This window comes from Polypterus senegalus, chromosome 14 (assembly GCF_016835505.1).
Source record: "Polypterus senegalus isolate Bchr_013 chromosome 14, ASM1683550v1, whole genome shotgun sequence".
NCBI lineage: Eukaryota > Metazoa > Chordata > Cladistia > Polypteriformes > Polypteridae > Polypterus > Polypterus senegalus.
Window position 1 is genome coordinate 11,004,691 of NC_053167.1, and position 15,282 is coordinate 11,019,972.

Below are 15,282 nucleotides of genomic sequence, written 5' to 3' on the forward strand. Positions count from 1 at the left end.
TTAAACATATCTACTAAATAATAAAAGAACAGAATGATATCAACAGTAATGACTGTAACAAATGAACCATGCAGAAAATTGCACAAAATACAGGGAACAGAAATGTAAACATAAGTAACCCTGGCTGAAATATAACACCATGGGGGTCTTGATCTGGCATTGATAGGAAGGGTGAGGAAGTAGAAACGTGAGGAAGAGCAAATGATGAGCGGGTTATGAAGAAGTGAGTAGAAGAATGTGAGGGAAGAGACAGGAAAAATGTGAGGATGAGCCAGCATTGGACGGAAGGAGCCTTGAGAAAGCAGAGGTTGTAAGGAAGAACCAGTTGAAAGAACCCAGGGCAAGAGAATCTCTTGGGAAGAACGTTAATAAGGGAGAGCGTTTAGGAGAACATGTAGATGAAGGAAATTATAATGTAAGGAAGTCGATATGAGGAAAAAGAGTAAGAAAGGATGAAGAAATGGAAGTATGCGAGAAGTGAGGGGATGGCCAGCTATAGAGAAGTTCTGAGCATGAAAAAGATTAAGGGTGAGGAGCTGCGAGGAAGGACAAGGGGAGGAAAAGGAAATGCAACAATGAGTCAGTGTGAAGGACAGCAGGTACAGTATAAGAAATCAACAGGGAACAAAATGAACCCTGAGTCAAAGGCATCGTGGACAAGAGGAAACGTAAAGAACAAGGGGACTATGAGGAGGTGTAAGAAATGTGTAGGAGGGGTGAGGAAGAAGCAGCCAAGGGGTAAAAGGGAAATCAGATGAACAGCTGACAACAAGAGGGAAGGACTGGGATTCTGGGAACAATGTTGAAAAGTGTCGAACAAGTAAGAAGATGAAATGTAAGCAAATGGCACACTATGGCAGGCAAGGCCAAAAGAACTGCTACCCTTTCACCATTTTCTGTGAAAAATGCTCTAACTAACAAAAGTAACCGACTTTCACCATTCTTTATTCAATATGGCAGACGTATTGCTTTCACTTTAAGACTTAAAATAATAAAACCAATGACAATGGCTTGGGTAAAATTATTGGGACCCCCTAACCTAATATTTTGCAGCACACCCTTTTGAGGTAATGAGTACAATCAAGCACTTAATAAAGCTTGGAGGGAGTGAGACTTGTGCACCTCTCAGCTAGCACACCTAACTTCACTCCTCTTGAACTCTCCCAGTACTTTTGGGTTTGTTGGGTTCCTTCTTCCAGCTGCGAGTCTGAGTTCTTTCGGCAAATGTTCAGTGGAGTTCAGATTAGGAATTTAGAACATTCCAAGGTCTCCTTTGGATCTCCTGCCAGAATGATGGGAGCCAAATTGTGATTCTTTTTAAATTAGTGGAAGGGTACCCAAACTTTGGGCCACATCTGTCACAGGATGAGATGGAGGTAGAGAGAAGTTCAAGGGAGGATGCCAGGGGCAGAAGAGGAGGAAGAATCGTAATGAGGAGGAACGTAGAAGGAGGATAAGGCAGATGTGGAAGAAGAAAGCTGAAGTTGTGAAAATGGACAGACCCCTGAATATCTGCTCCCACCCTGCTCTGCTCACTCTCCTGCCTAACCATTTGTTTCTCTAGTGACAGTGGAAATAAACATGTTTGCCAGATCAAGTGAACAGGTAAAAGTGCCTTCTGCCAGATGACACCTGGGTGGACCAGCAGAGGGCCAAACGTCTGGCTGCACTGTCCCATCCCCCATCCCAGGGCAGGATGGCAGCCGAGGGCGGGACCCTGTGGTGACATCACTGCTCATATAAGAGCCCTGCCTGCTCCCGGCCCCCGAGTCACATCATTACCAAGTGCTGAGCCACGACATGAGGGAAATTGTGCACCTGCAGGTCGGCCAGTGCGGCAATCAAATTGGATCAAAGGTAGGTCATCGGCTAATGCTGGGGTCTGTGTGGCAAGCCCACCATCGTGGCCTCCTTCAGGCTGGCTTACATTTTGAGAGAGCGAGAGCTAGAGTGAACTGCAGTCCAGTCCCAGCTCAGGTTGGACGCCTCTGGCTCGCAGGCAGTACTGGACGAGCTTGCATGATGCCAGGCGCAAACAGCTGTGCCACCCATGCAAATCTCCATGAGGAGCTTTTTTGAATGTTATTTGAATGTATCCGGCTGAGCAGTGAAAGGGATGCCCCTTTAAAGATGGGTGAGCTTGCATGTGTGTGTGTGTGTGTGTGTGTGCCTTGACCACAGGGAGTGCCACCAGTCAGCCTCCTGCATGGAGTAGAGAGATTACACTTCTGGGGGCTGAGATAAGGCCTCCCTCGCAGGCTTGCCCTGCCTGACTGACAGCGTATGTCTTTGTATGTGTGTCTCAAATTCTCCTTTTCTTCTTTCTGCTCTGTTTGTGAGTTCTGGGAGGTGATCAGCGATGAGCATGGCATCAGCAACACGGGAGCCTACCAGGGGAACAGCACACTGCAGCTGGACAGAGTCAACGTCTACTTCAATGAAGCACATGGTGAGAAACTTTGGCAGCTATGTGGGGCCCCAGAGGTGGTCACCATAGATGCTTAAAGATGATTGGGGGTCTCTCTGAGGGGAATATTGTGTCAAAGCAGCCAGGTCAGACACTAAAAAGGACAGACTTGTGGACAAACGTGATCATTAAGCTCCAAAGCTGCTCACCATTCTTATTCCGCTTTTACATCCCCAAAGACTTGCAGGTTAGGTGAACCAGTGCCTCTGATTTGGCCCCAATGTGACTGTAAGACTGGCTCGGTGCGAAGGTGGGCTTTACCCAGGGTTGGTTCCAAACTTGCGCCAAATGACCCTGAATTTGATGAACCCGGTTTGAGAATGGGAGGTCATATTTATCTTGAGTATCCATCAATACTCTTGGCAACTTCTTACCTGATATTTGCTTGAGTGGTCCATTAGTGAAACCCCTACAGCTTTATTATTTCTTCAAACAGCCATTTTCATAACTGAAGTCCACAGATGTCCACTTTTAGCTGATAATTAGTGTCCCTCTTTTTTAATTAAGGTCATCACAGCTTCTTCCCTCTTCATTCCATGCTTGCACATTTTTGGTCACTCCAAAGTGACCCACGCCGTAACAGCCTCAAGATGAACTTGGTTCAAAGCTATTGTGCCCTTTGTTGTAGTCAATGTGGACCAAAAACCTCAAGGATGCTAACTGAACCCTCGCTGTCCACACACCAACTACAGTACTGCACATGTAAAGGGTCTTTAAATGGTGTTTCCTCTGCCTAGTAAGGCACTATATGAAATAAAGTTTGATGGAGTAATTTATTTCTTCCTTCAGATGGCAGATATGTGCCCCGGTCTCTGCTGGTGGACCTTGAGCCTGGAACCATGGACAGCATCCGCAGCAGCAAAATAGGGCAACTTTTCCGCCCGGATAACTTCATCCATGGTGAGTATGCATGTGCGCACGCCGGTGGGAGCTGTAGGGAGGATGTATGTGCAAGCAGCTGTCACTCAGCATGCTCATGGATCTTTTTGTGTACGCACATAATGGTGGAGGATGTAGGGGAGGACATATATGTGCATGTGTACTGTCATAAGGACTTCATGGCATGCTCCATACTGGTTTTAAACACTGCAGATACAGTGACCTGGCTAAGAGGACCTGCATGATGCACACTTGATCTTCCAGGTTCAAAAGAATATACAGCAATGACGTTCCATGACTATAAGCAGCACGACTGCTTGTTTGCTCAGGAATTATCATGGCTTTCCCCTCCATTTAGAAGTTTAAATTATTGCACTTTATTGTGGGAGGCTTGAAACAGGAGGTGGATGACCATAAGTGTCTCTGGGGATTGTGAAAGCTTTCTCAATAGAGACTTGGTATAAATGTGCTCTTCAGAACAACTGCTTCTCTACCAGTGCTTGTTGCTCATACCTTTTCCTCACACAGGTAACTCTGGAGCTGGCAATAACTGGGCCAAGGGCCATTACACTGAGGGAGCAGAGCTGGTCGAAAGCGTCATGGATGTCCTCCGCAATGAGTGTGAAAGTTGCGACTGCCTGCAGGGCTTCCAGCTGGTCCATTCCCTGGGGGGGGGCACCGGTTCAGGCATGGGCACGCTGCTCATCAACAAGATCCGTGAGGAGTACCCAGACCGCATCATGAACAGCTTTAGTGTGATGCCATCACCCAAAGTATCTGACACAGTGGTGGAGCCCTACAACGCCATCCTGTCTATTCACCAGCTCATAGAGAACACAGATGAGACCTACTGCATCGATAATGAGGCACTCTATGACATCTGCTTCCGCACTCTCAAACTAAGTACCCCTACCTATGGAGACCTCAACCACCTAGTCTCCTTGACTATGAGTGGTGTCACTACATCTCTGCGCTTCCCTGGTCAGCTCAATGCGGATCTGCGTAAGCTGGCGGTCAACATGGTTCCCTTTCCCCGCTTGCATTTCTTCATGCCAGGATTTGCACCTCTGACTGCTCGGGGGAGCCAGCAGTACTGTGCTTTGACTGTGCCCGAGCTCACTCAACAGATGTTTGACGCCCGTAACATGATGACAGCCTGTGATCCACGCCATGGCCGCTATCTCACAGTGGCTGGGGTCTTCAGAGGTCAAATGTCCACCAAGGAAGTGGATGAGCAGATGCTAGCTATCCAACAGAAAAACAGCAGTTACTTTGTGGAGTGGATTCCCCATAACGTCAAAGTAGCTGTGTGTGACATCCCCCCTAGGGGACTAAAGATGGCATCCACTTTCATTGGAAACAATACAGCTATACAAGAGCTGTTCCGCAGGATCTCCGAACAGTTTTCAGCCATGTTCAGGAGAAAGGCCTTTCTACACTGGTATACCGGTGAAGGAATGGACGAGCTTGAGTTTTCTGAGGCTGAATGCAACACCAATGACCTTGTGTCGGAGTACCAGCAGTACCAGGACGCCACAGCTGACCTGGAGTGGGGAGAGGAGGAAGAGGAAGAGACCGTGGCAGCGGAGACAGAAGTGGAGACGGAGGTCCAGTCATAGCAGTAGATATGTCACTATAGGCTGCCTGGGCATCAACTCTCCTTAAAATAGCTGTCTCACCTTTTAGTTTATTTCCAAATATTATTTTAATGAACAATAAAACTGAGCAATCTCAAGTCCATTTTCTACTACCAATTCCTGGAAACCAGCCTTCTATTGTCACTGGACTGATTATGCATCCGGAAGACAAACAAAAAAAAATCTTCACACTTCTCAGCAGCTTCAAATATTTTTCCCTACCTGCAGTCGTGCTGACATTCTTGCGTTAGGCTTTGGCTTGCTAACTGCCGATTCATTTGTGGACTGACTGGGAGAGCACCGGCGTGTACTGAGCACAAGTCAAAAAAAGCGGCAACCAGCAGCAAATAAACATGAAATGTGTCATTAATATTATGGGAGTAGAAATTCACTGAGATCAAGAACAAAAACAACAACAAAAAAAAAAAAAAGGTACTGGAACACCCAGATATCTAGAAAGATACAGAATTGGCTGGCACTTACCTGTACACGTAAAGAGCAACTCTAAACTTCATAGAAAAAGTCTGGTATATATGTTTGCAGATACACAAGCTTTGGCTTTTCATATATGCTTGGCCTCAATGCCCTGCCAATTTACAATAAGAGCTGCAGTGAGCCTCACATGAAGACGACTAAGACTGCCTTTTATACACCAACCTACCATCTTATATGCCATTCCTCAAGGTGCTATACATGCTAGAAATGTAACTACTAGTCTGCGTCAATAAAAACAGTGTTGGAAAAATGACAAAGTGTTGTTTGATTTTAAGACAAAGCAGTTGGTTAGAAAGCGAAAATCTCATGGGGAAATGATATGCATATTTTGGCTTGGTTATTCAAAATAAGAGACCGGTCACCAGTTTGCATTGCACTGCATTTGCCTTTGTGGATTTGAATAACCTGGGCCATTATTTCAGTCTTGTCATTTGCAGCTTGTAATTTTTGACCCTCAATATGTGTGTCAAAAGAACAGATAGCTAGAAGCAGGGACACAGACTTGTATGTTAACCTTACTCTCTTCATTAAATACTAGACATTAATGTAAGCACAGCATTCAGTGATAAACTCTGAAAGAACAGCAAATACAACTGCGTAGGGGTTTGGAATTTTTAATGTAATTATATTAATACAGTTACGGTGGACTGGTATGAAAGCAGAAATGAAGTAAGGAAAATATCATCCAACAGAGAACCAAGTAATTCTGGGCTCAGCCTGAGGAGGAAAAAAAAAGAAAAAAAAAAAAAAAGATGTTACATTTAAAAATTTCTAATGTAAATATTAACAATGAAAGAAAACCAACATTATGTTATTGCACTGGACTAGAAACCTAAGTTCTCTATTAGGCAAAACACTCAAGATTAAGAAGTGAAGAAAACTTACAACACACCAGGAAAGACTGACATTAAAACAAAAATGCCTCTTGCATTATTCCAATGATATTCTTAAAAAAAGAATTTAAGAATAAAGGAATTCTGCCAATTAACCTACACAGAAATGTTTCATCTTAGCTACATTTGTGGGTGTATAAACATGAACTGCCTGTTCAGTTCATCCCCTTGGCTTGACCATTCCAAATTGCAGACCCATGTCCCACACACTATTCTGGTGTTGATAAACTTGTCGTCTATCTACCAGAGCTTCAGATTCTTCTCAGGTGCCATGACACTCTCCTGAAAAATCGTTTATCATGGTCACATGTGACCGTTAATATTATATTTTTAAACTGAAATCAAGGATTAGTTAATAGCACTATGCCTCCAAGATTTTTCATTTTTGACTTGAAAGGCCACTGTTTAGAACTCAAGGATTACATTGGTGTATTTTAGTATTTAGTTTTTACTAGTGAGTTGTGCTTTCAAACTTGTTACTCATCATGTATTTCATTTTTCTCCCACTGTAATTCTGTCTGTAGAGTCATAAACACTGAATTTTGCAGTTGTGAGAGATGTCTCCAAATCCTAAATATTTTATAGAGATATTTTGAAATTTTGGATGAATAATGATTTTCAAACTGACAGCAAAACATTTTTTTATCTGGGATTTTTAAAAATGAGTATTAGAATCTGTGTGCTCATCAGCTTCACTGTGATGGAAAGGGATAAGGTTAGACCAATGTACACTGAAGGACGGTCTGTAAGAAGTATATTTGTTACTTTAAGTATTAAAAAAAAAAAAAAACCCTTAATTATCCAATTAATTGGGGAACCTTTCACACTTGAAGGCTGCTTGTTGTATTACCTTGTTCAACAAACAAATGAACAAAGAGCCAAAAATAGCAATATGGTGTTGCCTTTTATCTACACATCCATCCATCCATCCTCTAAACCTGCCTCATCCTGAGTAGGAGTGTGGGGAAGCTGGAGCCCATCTCAGCAAGCACTGGGCACAAGGCAGGAGCAATCCCTGGTCGTAGGGCTGGGCAATACAGGAAAAAAAATCTTTCATTTTCAACTTATGGTCAATTCCTGATTATATTGCAACATAGAAAGCACTTTCAACTATTCTTGAGATAACAAGAGAGAAGGTTTGTCTTTACTATCAAAGAAAGGGTGCCGAAAACAGTAGTTTTTAGTTTTAATTTTTTGCAGCCTTGGTTGTTGTTCATTATAGCCTCCACATTCCTTTCATTACTCTGCCATTTTCACTTTACAACCCTTTTTTGGAGCAGCAGCAGCTTTTCTGCAATATTACTGGTGACTTTCTTTTGTTCCACTCAACAAGTTCAGCTTGCAAAGCACATCAGCCAGCTACTTCCTTCTACTGCAACTACAGGCTACTGAAGTGACCCGCTTGTAGCGGAGACACTTCTTATACATGTGCTCCAAAAGCCCTCCAGCTGCCTGCTCGTTCAATTCCACCATCCTAGCCTAGCCACTATTGCAGGGTAAGAAGGCGTGACTGACAGATATACAAAAGGGAGCACACCTTGCGCTGTTCATGCTGAAGCAGGGCCAAGAATACTCTGGTGCGGTTAGTTAGGGAGAGGCTTTATCTTCACCACATGCTTTCTCACACTGGTTACATTTGCAGTTTCTGTTTTAACTGCTACTGTCTTTTTATTTTTGCAGACATTGCAATTTACTTTAGTCTCACACCTGATCCTTCATATGTAAGCCAGTTCCAGACTTTCTTTGGAATTTGCTCATTTGTAAAGGAAATGGTACTTGTGTTCTTTGCATTAGTATGGTTTGACTTTACACTTGTGATCAGTTGATCAAATTAAGGTGTCTGCTTGACTGTTTAAATGTACCATGTAATTTATATTTAAAAAACATGATTTTCATGTTTGCCTATTGCTTTAACTCATTAATTTAAATTAACATTTTAATCAAAAAGAAAAAAAAATAAAATCATCCAGCTCTACTTGGATGAGGCAGCAGCCCACTGCAGCATGAACAGACACAAATGCATGTGCCAATTTGACCTTGCAAAAATGTGTCAAACCGACATGTCTGTGGACTGTGGGAGGAAACCCACGCCAACATTATCTACCTTCCTTTTGGGAGATTGCTTTTTTTGAATACCGGTAGCAACATCCTTCACATGTGAAAGACCAACTGAATTAACAAGCTAACTAAAAATGCAGGCTCAGTTACAAGACACAATCTGGACACCCTAGAGGTCAAGAAACACTACGGGGGCTCCTTTATACCAAAGGCACTACACCTGCATAATTCAATACTGCAACTGGAACTACCGACTCTGACGTTTTCTTTCTTTTCAGGCATTCTGGTGTATATATGAAAGATCTTTGCTTGTCTTAATAATATGTATTCACTGAGCTTCAGTAGAAAGCAAAAACCTCTCCCTGGAAACAAATAAGACTTCTGTTTATCTGTCTAAGCATACGTGTATATTACATAAATATCAATATTCTTAGATATACACACATGCACAAAGACATACATATAAGCATTCTTTATATTTATAGACACACACACACACTCACTTTTTCTGCCGAGGGCTATGAAAGAAGTGAAACTTCTGCAAAGCTCAAAGACGACATGCTGAGCAAGTTGCTTCGATGGATACACACTATACTCCCTAATCTGTCGGCTTTTTCTTACTCCTTGTGATGCGGTACACAAAAAAACTTGATGGAGGTTTTATGGTTGTTCTCATTGGATTGTTGATCGTGTGGATCTTACTTATATAGAAATCATACACTTCAAAAAATTGGATGGGCCCCTTTTGGAAGTACATGCAATATTGCAGAGAACTGAGGTGTTCCCTTCACAGTCAGACTATGATGTGCTGCTATGTTTAGGTTTGCAAAGCAGAAACAAAAGTGCTAGCACTGAGCACCAACCCACTTCAGGCCTTGGGTACAACAGATACTAGGAGTGACAGCATGCCTTGGTCAGTTTACATTTGCATCCAGAAAGTATTCACAGCACATCACTTTTTCCACATTTTATTATGTTACAGCCTTATTCCAAAATGGATTAAATTCATTTTTTTCCTCAGAATTTTACACACAACACCCCATAATAACAACATGAAAAAAAGTTTGAGGTTTTTGCAAAATTATTAAAAATAAAAAAACTGAGAAATCCCACTTACATAAGTATTCACAGCCTTTGCTCAATACTTTGCCGATGCACCTTTGGCAGCAATTACAGCCTCAAGTCATTTTGAATATGATGCCACAAGCTTGGCACACCTATCCTTGGCCAGTTTCGCCCATTCCTCTTTGCAGCACCTAAAAGCTCCATCAGGTTGGATGGGAAGTGTCAGTGCACAGCCATTTTAAGATCTCTCCAGAGATGTTCAAACGGATTCAAGTCTGGGCTCTGGCCTGGCCACTCAAGGACATTCACAGAGTTGTCCTGAAGCCACTCCTTGGATATCTTGGCTGTGTGCTTAGGGTCGTTGTCTTGCTGAAAGATGAACCGTCGCCCCAGTCTGAGGTCAAGAGTGCCCTGGAGCAGGTTTTCATCCAGGATGTCTCTGTACATTGCTACAGTCATCTTTCCCTTTATCCTGACTAGTCTCCCAGTTCCTGCCGCTGAAAAGCATCCCCACAGCATGATGCTGCCACCACCATGCTTCACTGTAGGGATGGTATTGGCCTGGTGATGAACGGTGCCTTGTTTCCTCCAAACGTGACGCCTGGCATTCACACCAAAGAGTTCAATCTTTGTCTCATCAGACCAGAGAATTTTGTTTCTCATGGTCAGAGAGTCCTTCAGGTGCCTTTTGGCAAACTCCAAGCAGGCTGCCATGTGCCTTTCACTAAGGAGTGGCTTCCGTCTGGCCACTCTACCATACAGGCCTGATTGGTGGATTGCTGCAGAGATGGTTGTCCTTCTGGAAGGTTCTCCTCTCTCCACAGAGGACCTCTGGAGCTCCGACAGAGTGACCATCGGGTTCTTGGTCACTTCCCTGACTAAGGCCCTTCTCCCCAGATCGCTCAGTTTAGATGGCCGGCCAGCTCTAGGAAGAGTCCTGGTGGTTTCGAACTTCTTCCACTTACGGATGATGGAGGCCACTGTGTTCATTGGGACCTTCAAAGCAGAAGAAATTTTTCTGTAACCTTCCCCAGATTTATGCCTCGAGACAATCCTGTCTTGGAGGTCTACAGACAATTCCTTTGACTTCATGCTTGGTATGTGCTCGGACATGAACTGTCAACTGTGGGACCTTCTATAGACAGGTGTGTGCCTTTCCAAATCATGTCCAATCAACTGAATTTACCACAGGTGGACTCCAATTAAGCTGCAGAAACATCTCAAGGATGATTGGGGGAAACAGGATGCACCTGAGCTCAGTTTTGAGCTTCATGGCAAAGGCTGTGAATACTTATGTACATGTGCTTTCTCAATTTTTTTATTTTTAATAAATTTGCAAAAATCTCAGGTAAACTTTTTTACGTTGTCATTATGGGGTGTTGTGTGTAGAATTCTGAGGAAAAAAATTAATTTAATCCATTTTAGAATAATGCTGCGACATAACAAAATGTGGAAAGAGTGATGTGCTGTGAATACTTTCCGGATGCATTGTAAATGCTCGTTCAGCTCATCGAAGGGGTTCCCTCAAGTTCAAAATATAGAGGATGTGGACACTGCACATAATTTACAATATTATTTATTTTCACCTGTTCTATTCTGTAAAATGCTCATACCATTAAACACATTTCAAAGGCCACACAAATATGAAGCTTGTAATCATCAATGCTATATGTAACAAGCTAAAGGAAACCACGATTCACTGTATATTGTCTTCGATCTAAACTCTCCTAGACTTTGTAACTATACAAGACTACAGATGAAAGAATGACATTCAGATTCAATGTAAGCTATCATTTTACCAGATTTGACAAGAGAAATTATATTTATGCCCAATATTTCCCTTATTCCTACTAATTTCGTCTCAAAATTAAAAAAATTTAACTTCAAAGAAGGTTGTGCTTCCCAATGACCATCAACAAAAGCCAAGGTCAGTTGCTAGGAAAAGCAATAACTGATTTATTTCAGAATGTTACTCATGGGCAATTGAAGGTGTAGCATCTTCAAGAGTAATAAGCTCTTGTGAAGTAATATTAGACCCTAGTTTAAAAAAAACAAAACAAATAAATAAACCTACAAATATCGTATAAGAAGTACTATGTATCGTACTGAGTATACATCTGATTAATCGAATATATATAATAAGCACTGGGAATGTGGGTCATAAAATCCATATTAGGTCTCAATAGCAGACAGCTGCTTAAAAAATGCTTTTTTAAACTATGCAGTCTTATCAAAATAGCTCAAATGTATTTTCATTTTACTATAAAATAAATAAATTGGGAACATGTGAAAATACTGGTTGATATGTTCATCTCAAAAATGCTAATTTTTCTGCTAAAACCTCAAAAGCATTTATGCTTTGCAGATCCACAAGTTATGTGAATAGGTGCATTGATTTCAAAAATATTATGTAATACAATCAGTTGTGCTATGCCAAGTGTGCATTTAACAACTGAACTGGGATATTCTGTCTTTGTGTCTACTGTCTCATCGGCAAGAAGTTTATTCTCACGCCCAAGCCTGTTTTGGACACTGTGTTTACCATAGGGTGTCCATACGTTATCTTTCCCAAAAAAAAAAAAGTTTGGGTTGGGGGTGGATCTAAGAATGGTAATTGAAATTCAACACATTCCTATAAAGTAATGAATCTTTATTCGTTTATCTAATAAAAAAATAAAACTTTAAATTCTTTAAACAGTGTCAATAGTTTGTTTACATAATCGAAAAAAAAAACCCAAAGCCTTCAGAACGATATTTTATCTAAAAACCTATCAACTGTGGTGTCAGTCTAAGTTACACATTTCACTGATCTGTCACGATCACCCTCAGCTGCAGTTAGTTTCCTCGGTTTTTCCGACTCTCACTACGTAGCCTACAGATGTGCTCTCCTCGTTACTGGCAGTTCCTTGCCTTGTTTGACATGTGCAAAGCAGTTTGTGCCTTTATTTGCTACGGACAACTATGTGACGGCTCTACAAGGGCCTTTCGACTTCCCATTCATTGCTCCTTGATTGAGAACAGACATTTATTTTGCAATTCATATTTAAATCGACGCTTTCTTTAGTACTTTGGTTACGATTTTTAAAACGTAATGCGGCTTTGCCCCATCCTTCTAGGGACTGTCAGACTACTTTGTGTGCTCTCCTCTAAACAAATTTCTTAGCGCTTCCCGACAACTTATGAATGAAGTGCGTTTAGAATCTACCACCATTACATGAAACGATTTTTTAGTAACTGTAAAAACAACCGGTCCATGTAATGTAAAATAAGAAATCCTGGTCAATTTTATTTAAAACGTCCCGGCCTATTTTAAACATCTAAAAGAGATCATCTTCATGAAAGAGGGTGTCTGGTCACCCTTGATTTAATCCGGAAGAATGAACCACACATTCGCAGTCACAATCTCTTTCTCTGTTACTTTACTCACCACTAGTCTTGGCCTTGGTGACCTTCACATTCGCTCCAGCCGCTCTTTCTGCTTCCACTCTGATCTGAGGCTTGAGGGCTGCGCGTACAACCTGCGCACATATCTGCGAGTAACGGATGTAGCTGAAATCGGGGAGAGAGAAAGAAGGCCTTGTTCAAGAGAGCTGTCACTAAAAGTGACAAGAGGTACAAGACATGCAGGACGAGGGTACTTATGAAAGTAGCAGAGCCAGTCACACACATAAAACAATGACTACACCTGGCTTCCATTCTGTATGCACTTTCTAAACTAATAACTCGTTATCTCAATCACTTACCTGAGACCAGCCTGCCTCCAGTACGCCACCATTTTTGCCTTTAATTCGAGCGGTCAAGGACAGCCGAGCAGAAGAACACGGCACACAGAAGAAGCGTCCGGTCACGTGGCAATGAGTAAAGCATGCCGGGAAGTACGGAACGGGGACTGCTGCGGCTTCGGCGCCCGCGTATATTTAAGTCGTACGGTCGTGGTGCTCGCACATCAGGAGCGAGGATGCAGTAAACGTAAAATGTTCAAAATTATATAAGAAGATGTTAAACTGTATAACCATCACAAGACTGCATAAAAGGACTTCCCTGCAGGAATACAGGGCTCACATGCACAGGTTTTGGAGAAGACAGGGAGTGAGGAGTGAGCGACTTCTCACTTTGGTGTGGGATTATGGCATTATAATTGTCATATATACAGAGGGTTTTTATTTTATTATTTTTTTTTATTTTTGTTGCTATCAGATTACATTAATTTCAACAAAATAATTAATATATACTGAATAATATAACGATATAGTTAATAGATACTGAATAATACAGGCTAAATTTCCATTTTAAAGCTATTTCTAGCATTTTAATGTCCATACTGAAACATGTAATAGAAGGTCTAACATTGTCATATGTACAGAGTAAAGAGAAATTCTTACTTGGGATGGAAACCGTTAAGATTCAAGAGGAAGAGACTGTCTCTATTAAACTAAATTGCGTATAATAAAGTGTGTGGGCTAATATCCCTTGCCACCGTGGTTAGTGTGAATAATATTTGGTAATCGTTTAAGTTATCTATACTAAATATTTTACTGATATAAAATACAGAAATTCATGGGAGATTAGTATTCTTTCCACTAGCACAACGAACCATACAGAAGCAGGCTAAACACAGTTCTATTTTATTTCCATTTTTTTTTTTTCTTAAGGTGTTTATAACCACCTACAAAAATTCATTCTGCTTTGATTCTATATAGAAATTGTGTGTAAGCTGATGGCTATACCTTCAATAAAAGGTATGTAAATGCTATGTTTTCTTGATTGGCTACACCCCATTTTTGCCAAGTAAGAAACAAACTTATATTTGAAACATTGTGGCTTCTGGGGACCACATGGAAGACCATGCAACACAACATTTGCATTGGACATGGCACATGGAGAGAGAGAGAAATATACACTGTTACAAATACAGTACAGTTACATTTTAACACAAGATTGGATCACAAATACTCACACACACAAAGACCATGCAATATGTAAACAGAAACCTGAATAGATCCACATTTCTGGTATCCCCAATACAGATACAATCAATGCACAACTGTGCAGGCAAATGACAAATTCCTGGAAAGTGGGTGTGTGCATGTGTTTGACCTGTGGAGAACCAGCACCATGCTCTGCTTTGCACCTAATGCTTCTGGAACAGGCTGTAGTCCTGCAACCATGATTCCATCAGTGGAGATGGGACATTCACTGCAAGGACCTGAGAATTAGGTCACTGTAAACAAAACAAAAACAACAAAAAAAAAAACATGGGAACGTCTTAGTAAAAGGCAATCAAAATGATCAGTAGATAAACAGCCTCATTAAGAGGTCTAACAAACATACTATGAAGAAATAATGAGTTCATTGCCAAATGAGCCACTTTACTAAATAAAAAAGTTACCTATGTACAGTTACTGACCTATACACGGAAACTGTATTGATCCAAGGAATTTATGTTTTCTTGAGTCTAAGATGGTAACTATAAACATAAATTTGATAATGCATCATTATTTGGTGAGTTACAATCAAAACTATTTTTTGTCATTTGTACTGTTGCCTTAACCCATTGGGAAACTACACTGCTCAAAAAAATAAATCACACATTGCATCTCGATAGATGAAATATTCAAGTGGAAAATCTTTACATAGCATCTCGGAGGTTCTCAGTAGGACTCTGGGCAACATGCGGGCCAGTAAATAGCATCAATGCCTTTGTCATCCAGGAGCTGCCCCCACACTCTGGCCACATAAGACTGGGCATTACCCTGTATCAAGAGGAATCCAGGGCCCACTGCACCAG

General features: G+C 41.5%; 2 protein-coding genes across 2 annotated transcripts; one reads left to right on the forward strand and one right to left on the reverse strand.

Moving 5' to 3' along the window:
* Positions 1 to 1,775: 1,775 nt before the first annotated feature.
* Positions 1,776 to 5,731, forward strand: tubb1 (tubulin, beta 1 class VI). The gene is made up of 4 exons (XM_039734733.1): positions 1,776 to 1,857; positions 2,341 to 2,449; positions 3,257 to 3,367; positions 3,875 to 5,731. Exons 1-4 carry the CDS (start codon positions 1,801 to 1,803, stop codon positions 4,963 to 4,965), a joined length of 1,368 nt encoding a protein of 455 aa, XP_039590667.1. The 5' UTR covers positions 1,776 to 1,800; the 3' UTR covers positions 4,966 to 5,731.
* Positions 5,732 to 6,076: 345 nt separating this feature from the next.
* Positions 6,077 to 13,360, reverse strand: atp5f1e (ATP synthase F1 subunit epsilon). Its single transcript, XM_039734734.1, has 3 exons — positions 13,238 to 13,360; positions 12,922 to 13,043; positions 6,077 to 6,195 (listed from the first exon to the last, which is right to left on the reverse strand). The coding sequence occupies exons 1-3, from the start codon at positions 13,267 to 13,269 to the stop codon at positions 6,191 to 6,193; spliced, it is 159 nt and encodes a 52-aa protein (XP_039590668.1). The 5' UTR covers positions 13,270 to 13,360; the 3' UTR covers positions 6,077 to 6,190.
* Between the last annotated feature and the right edge of the window lie 1,922 nt (positions 13,361 to 15,282).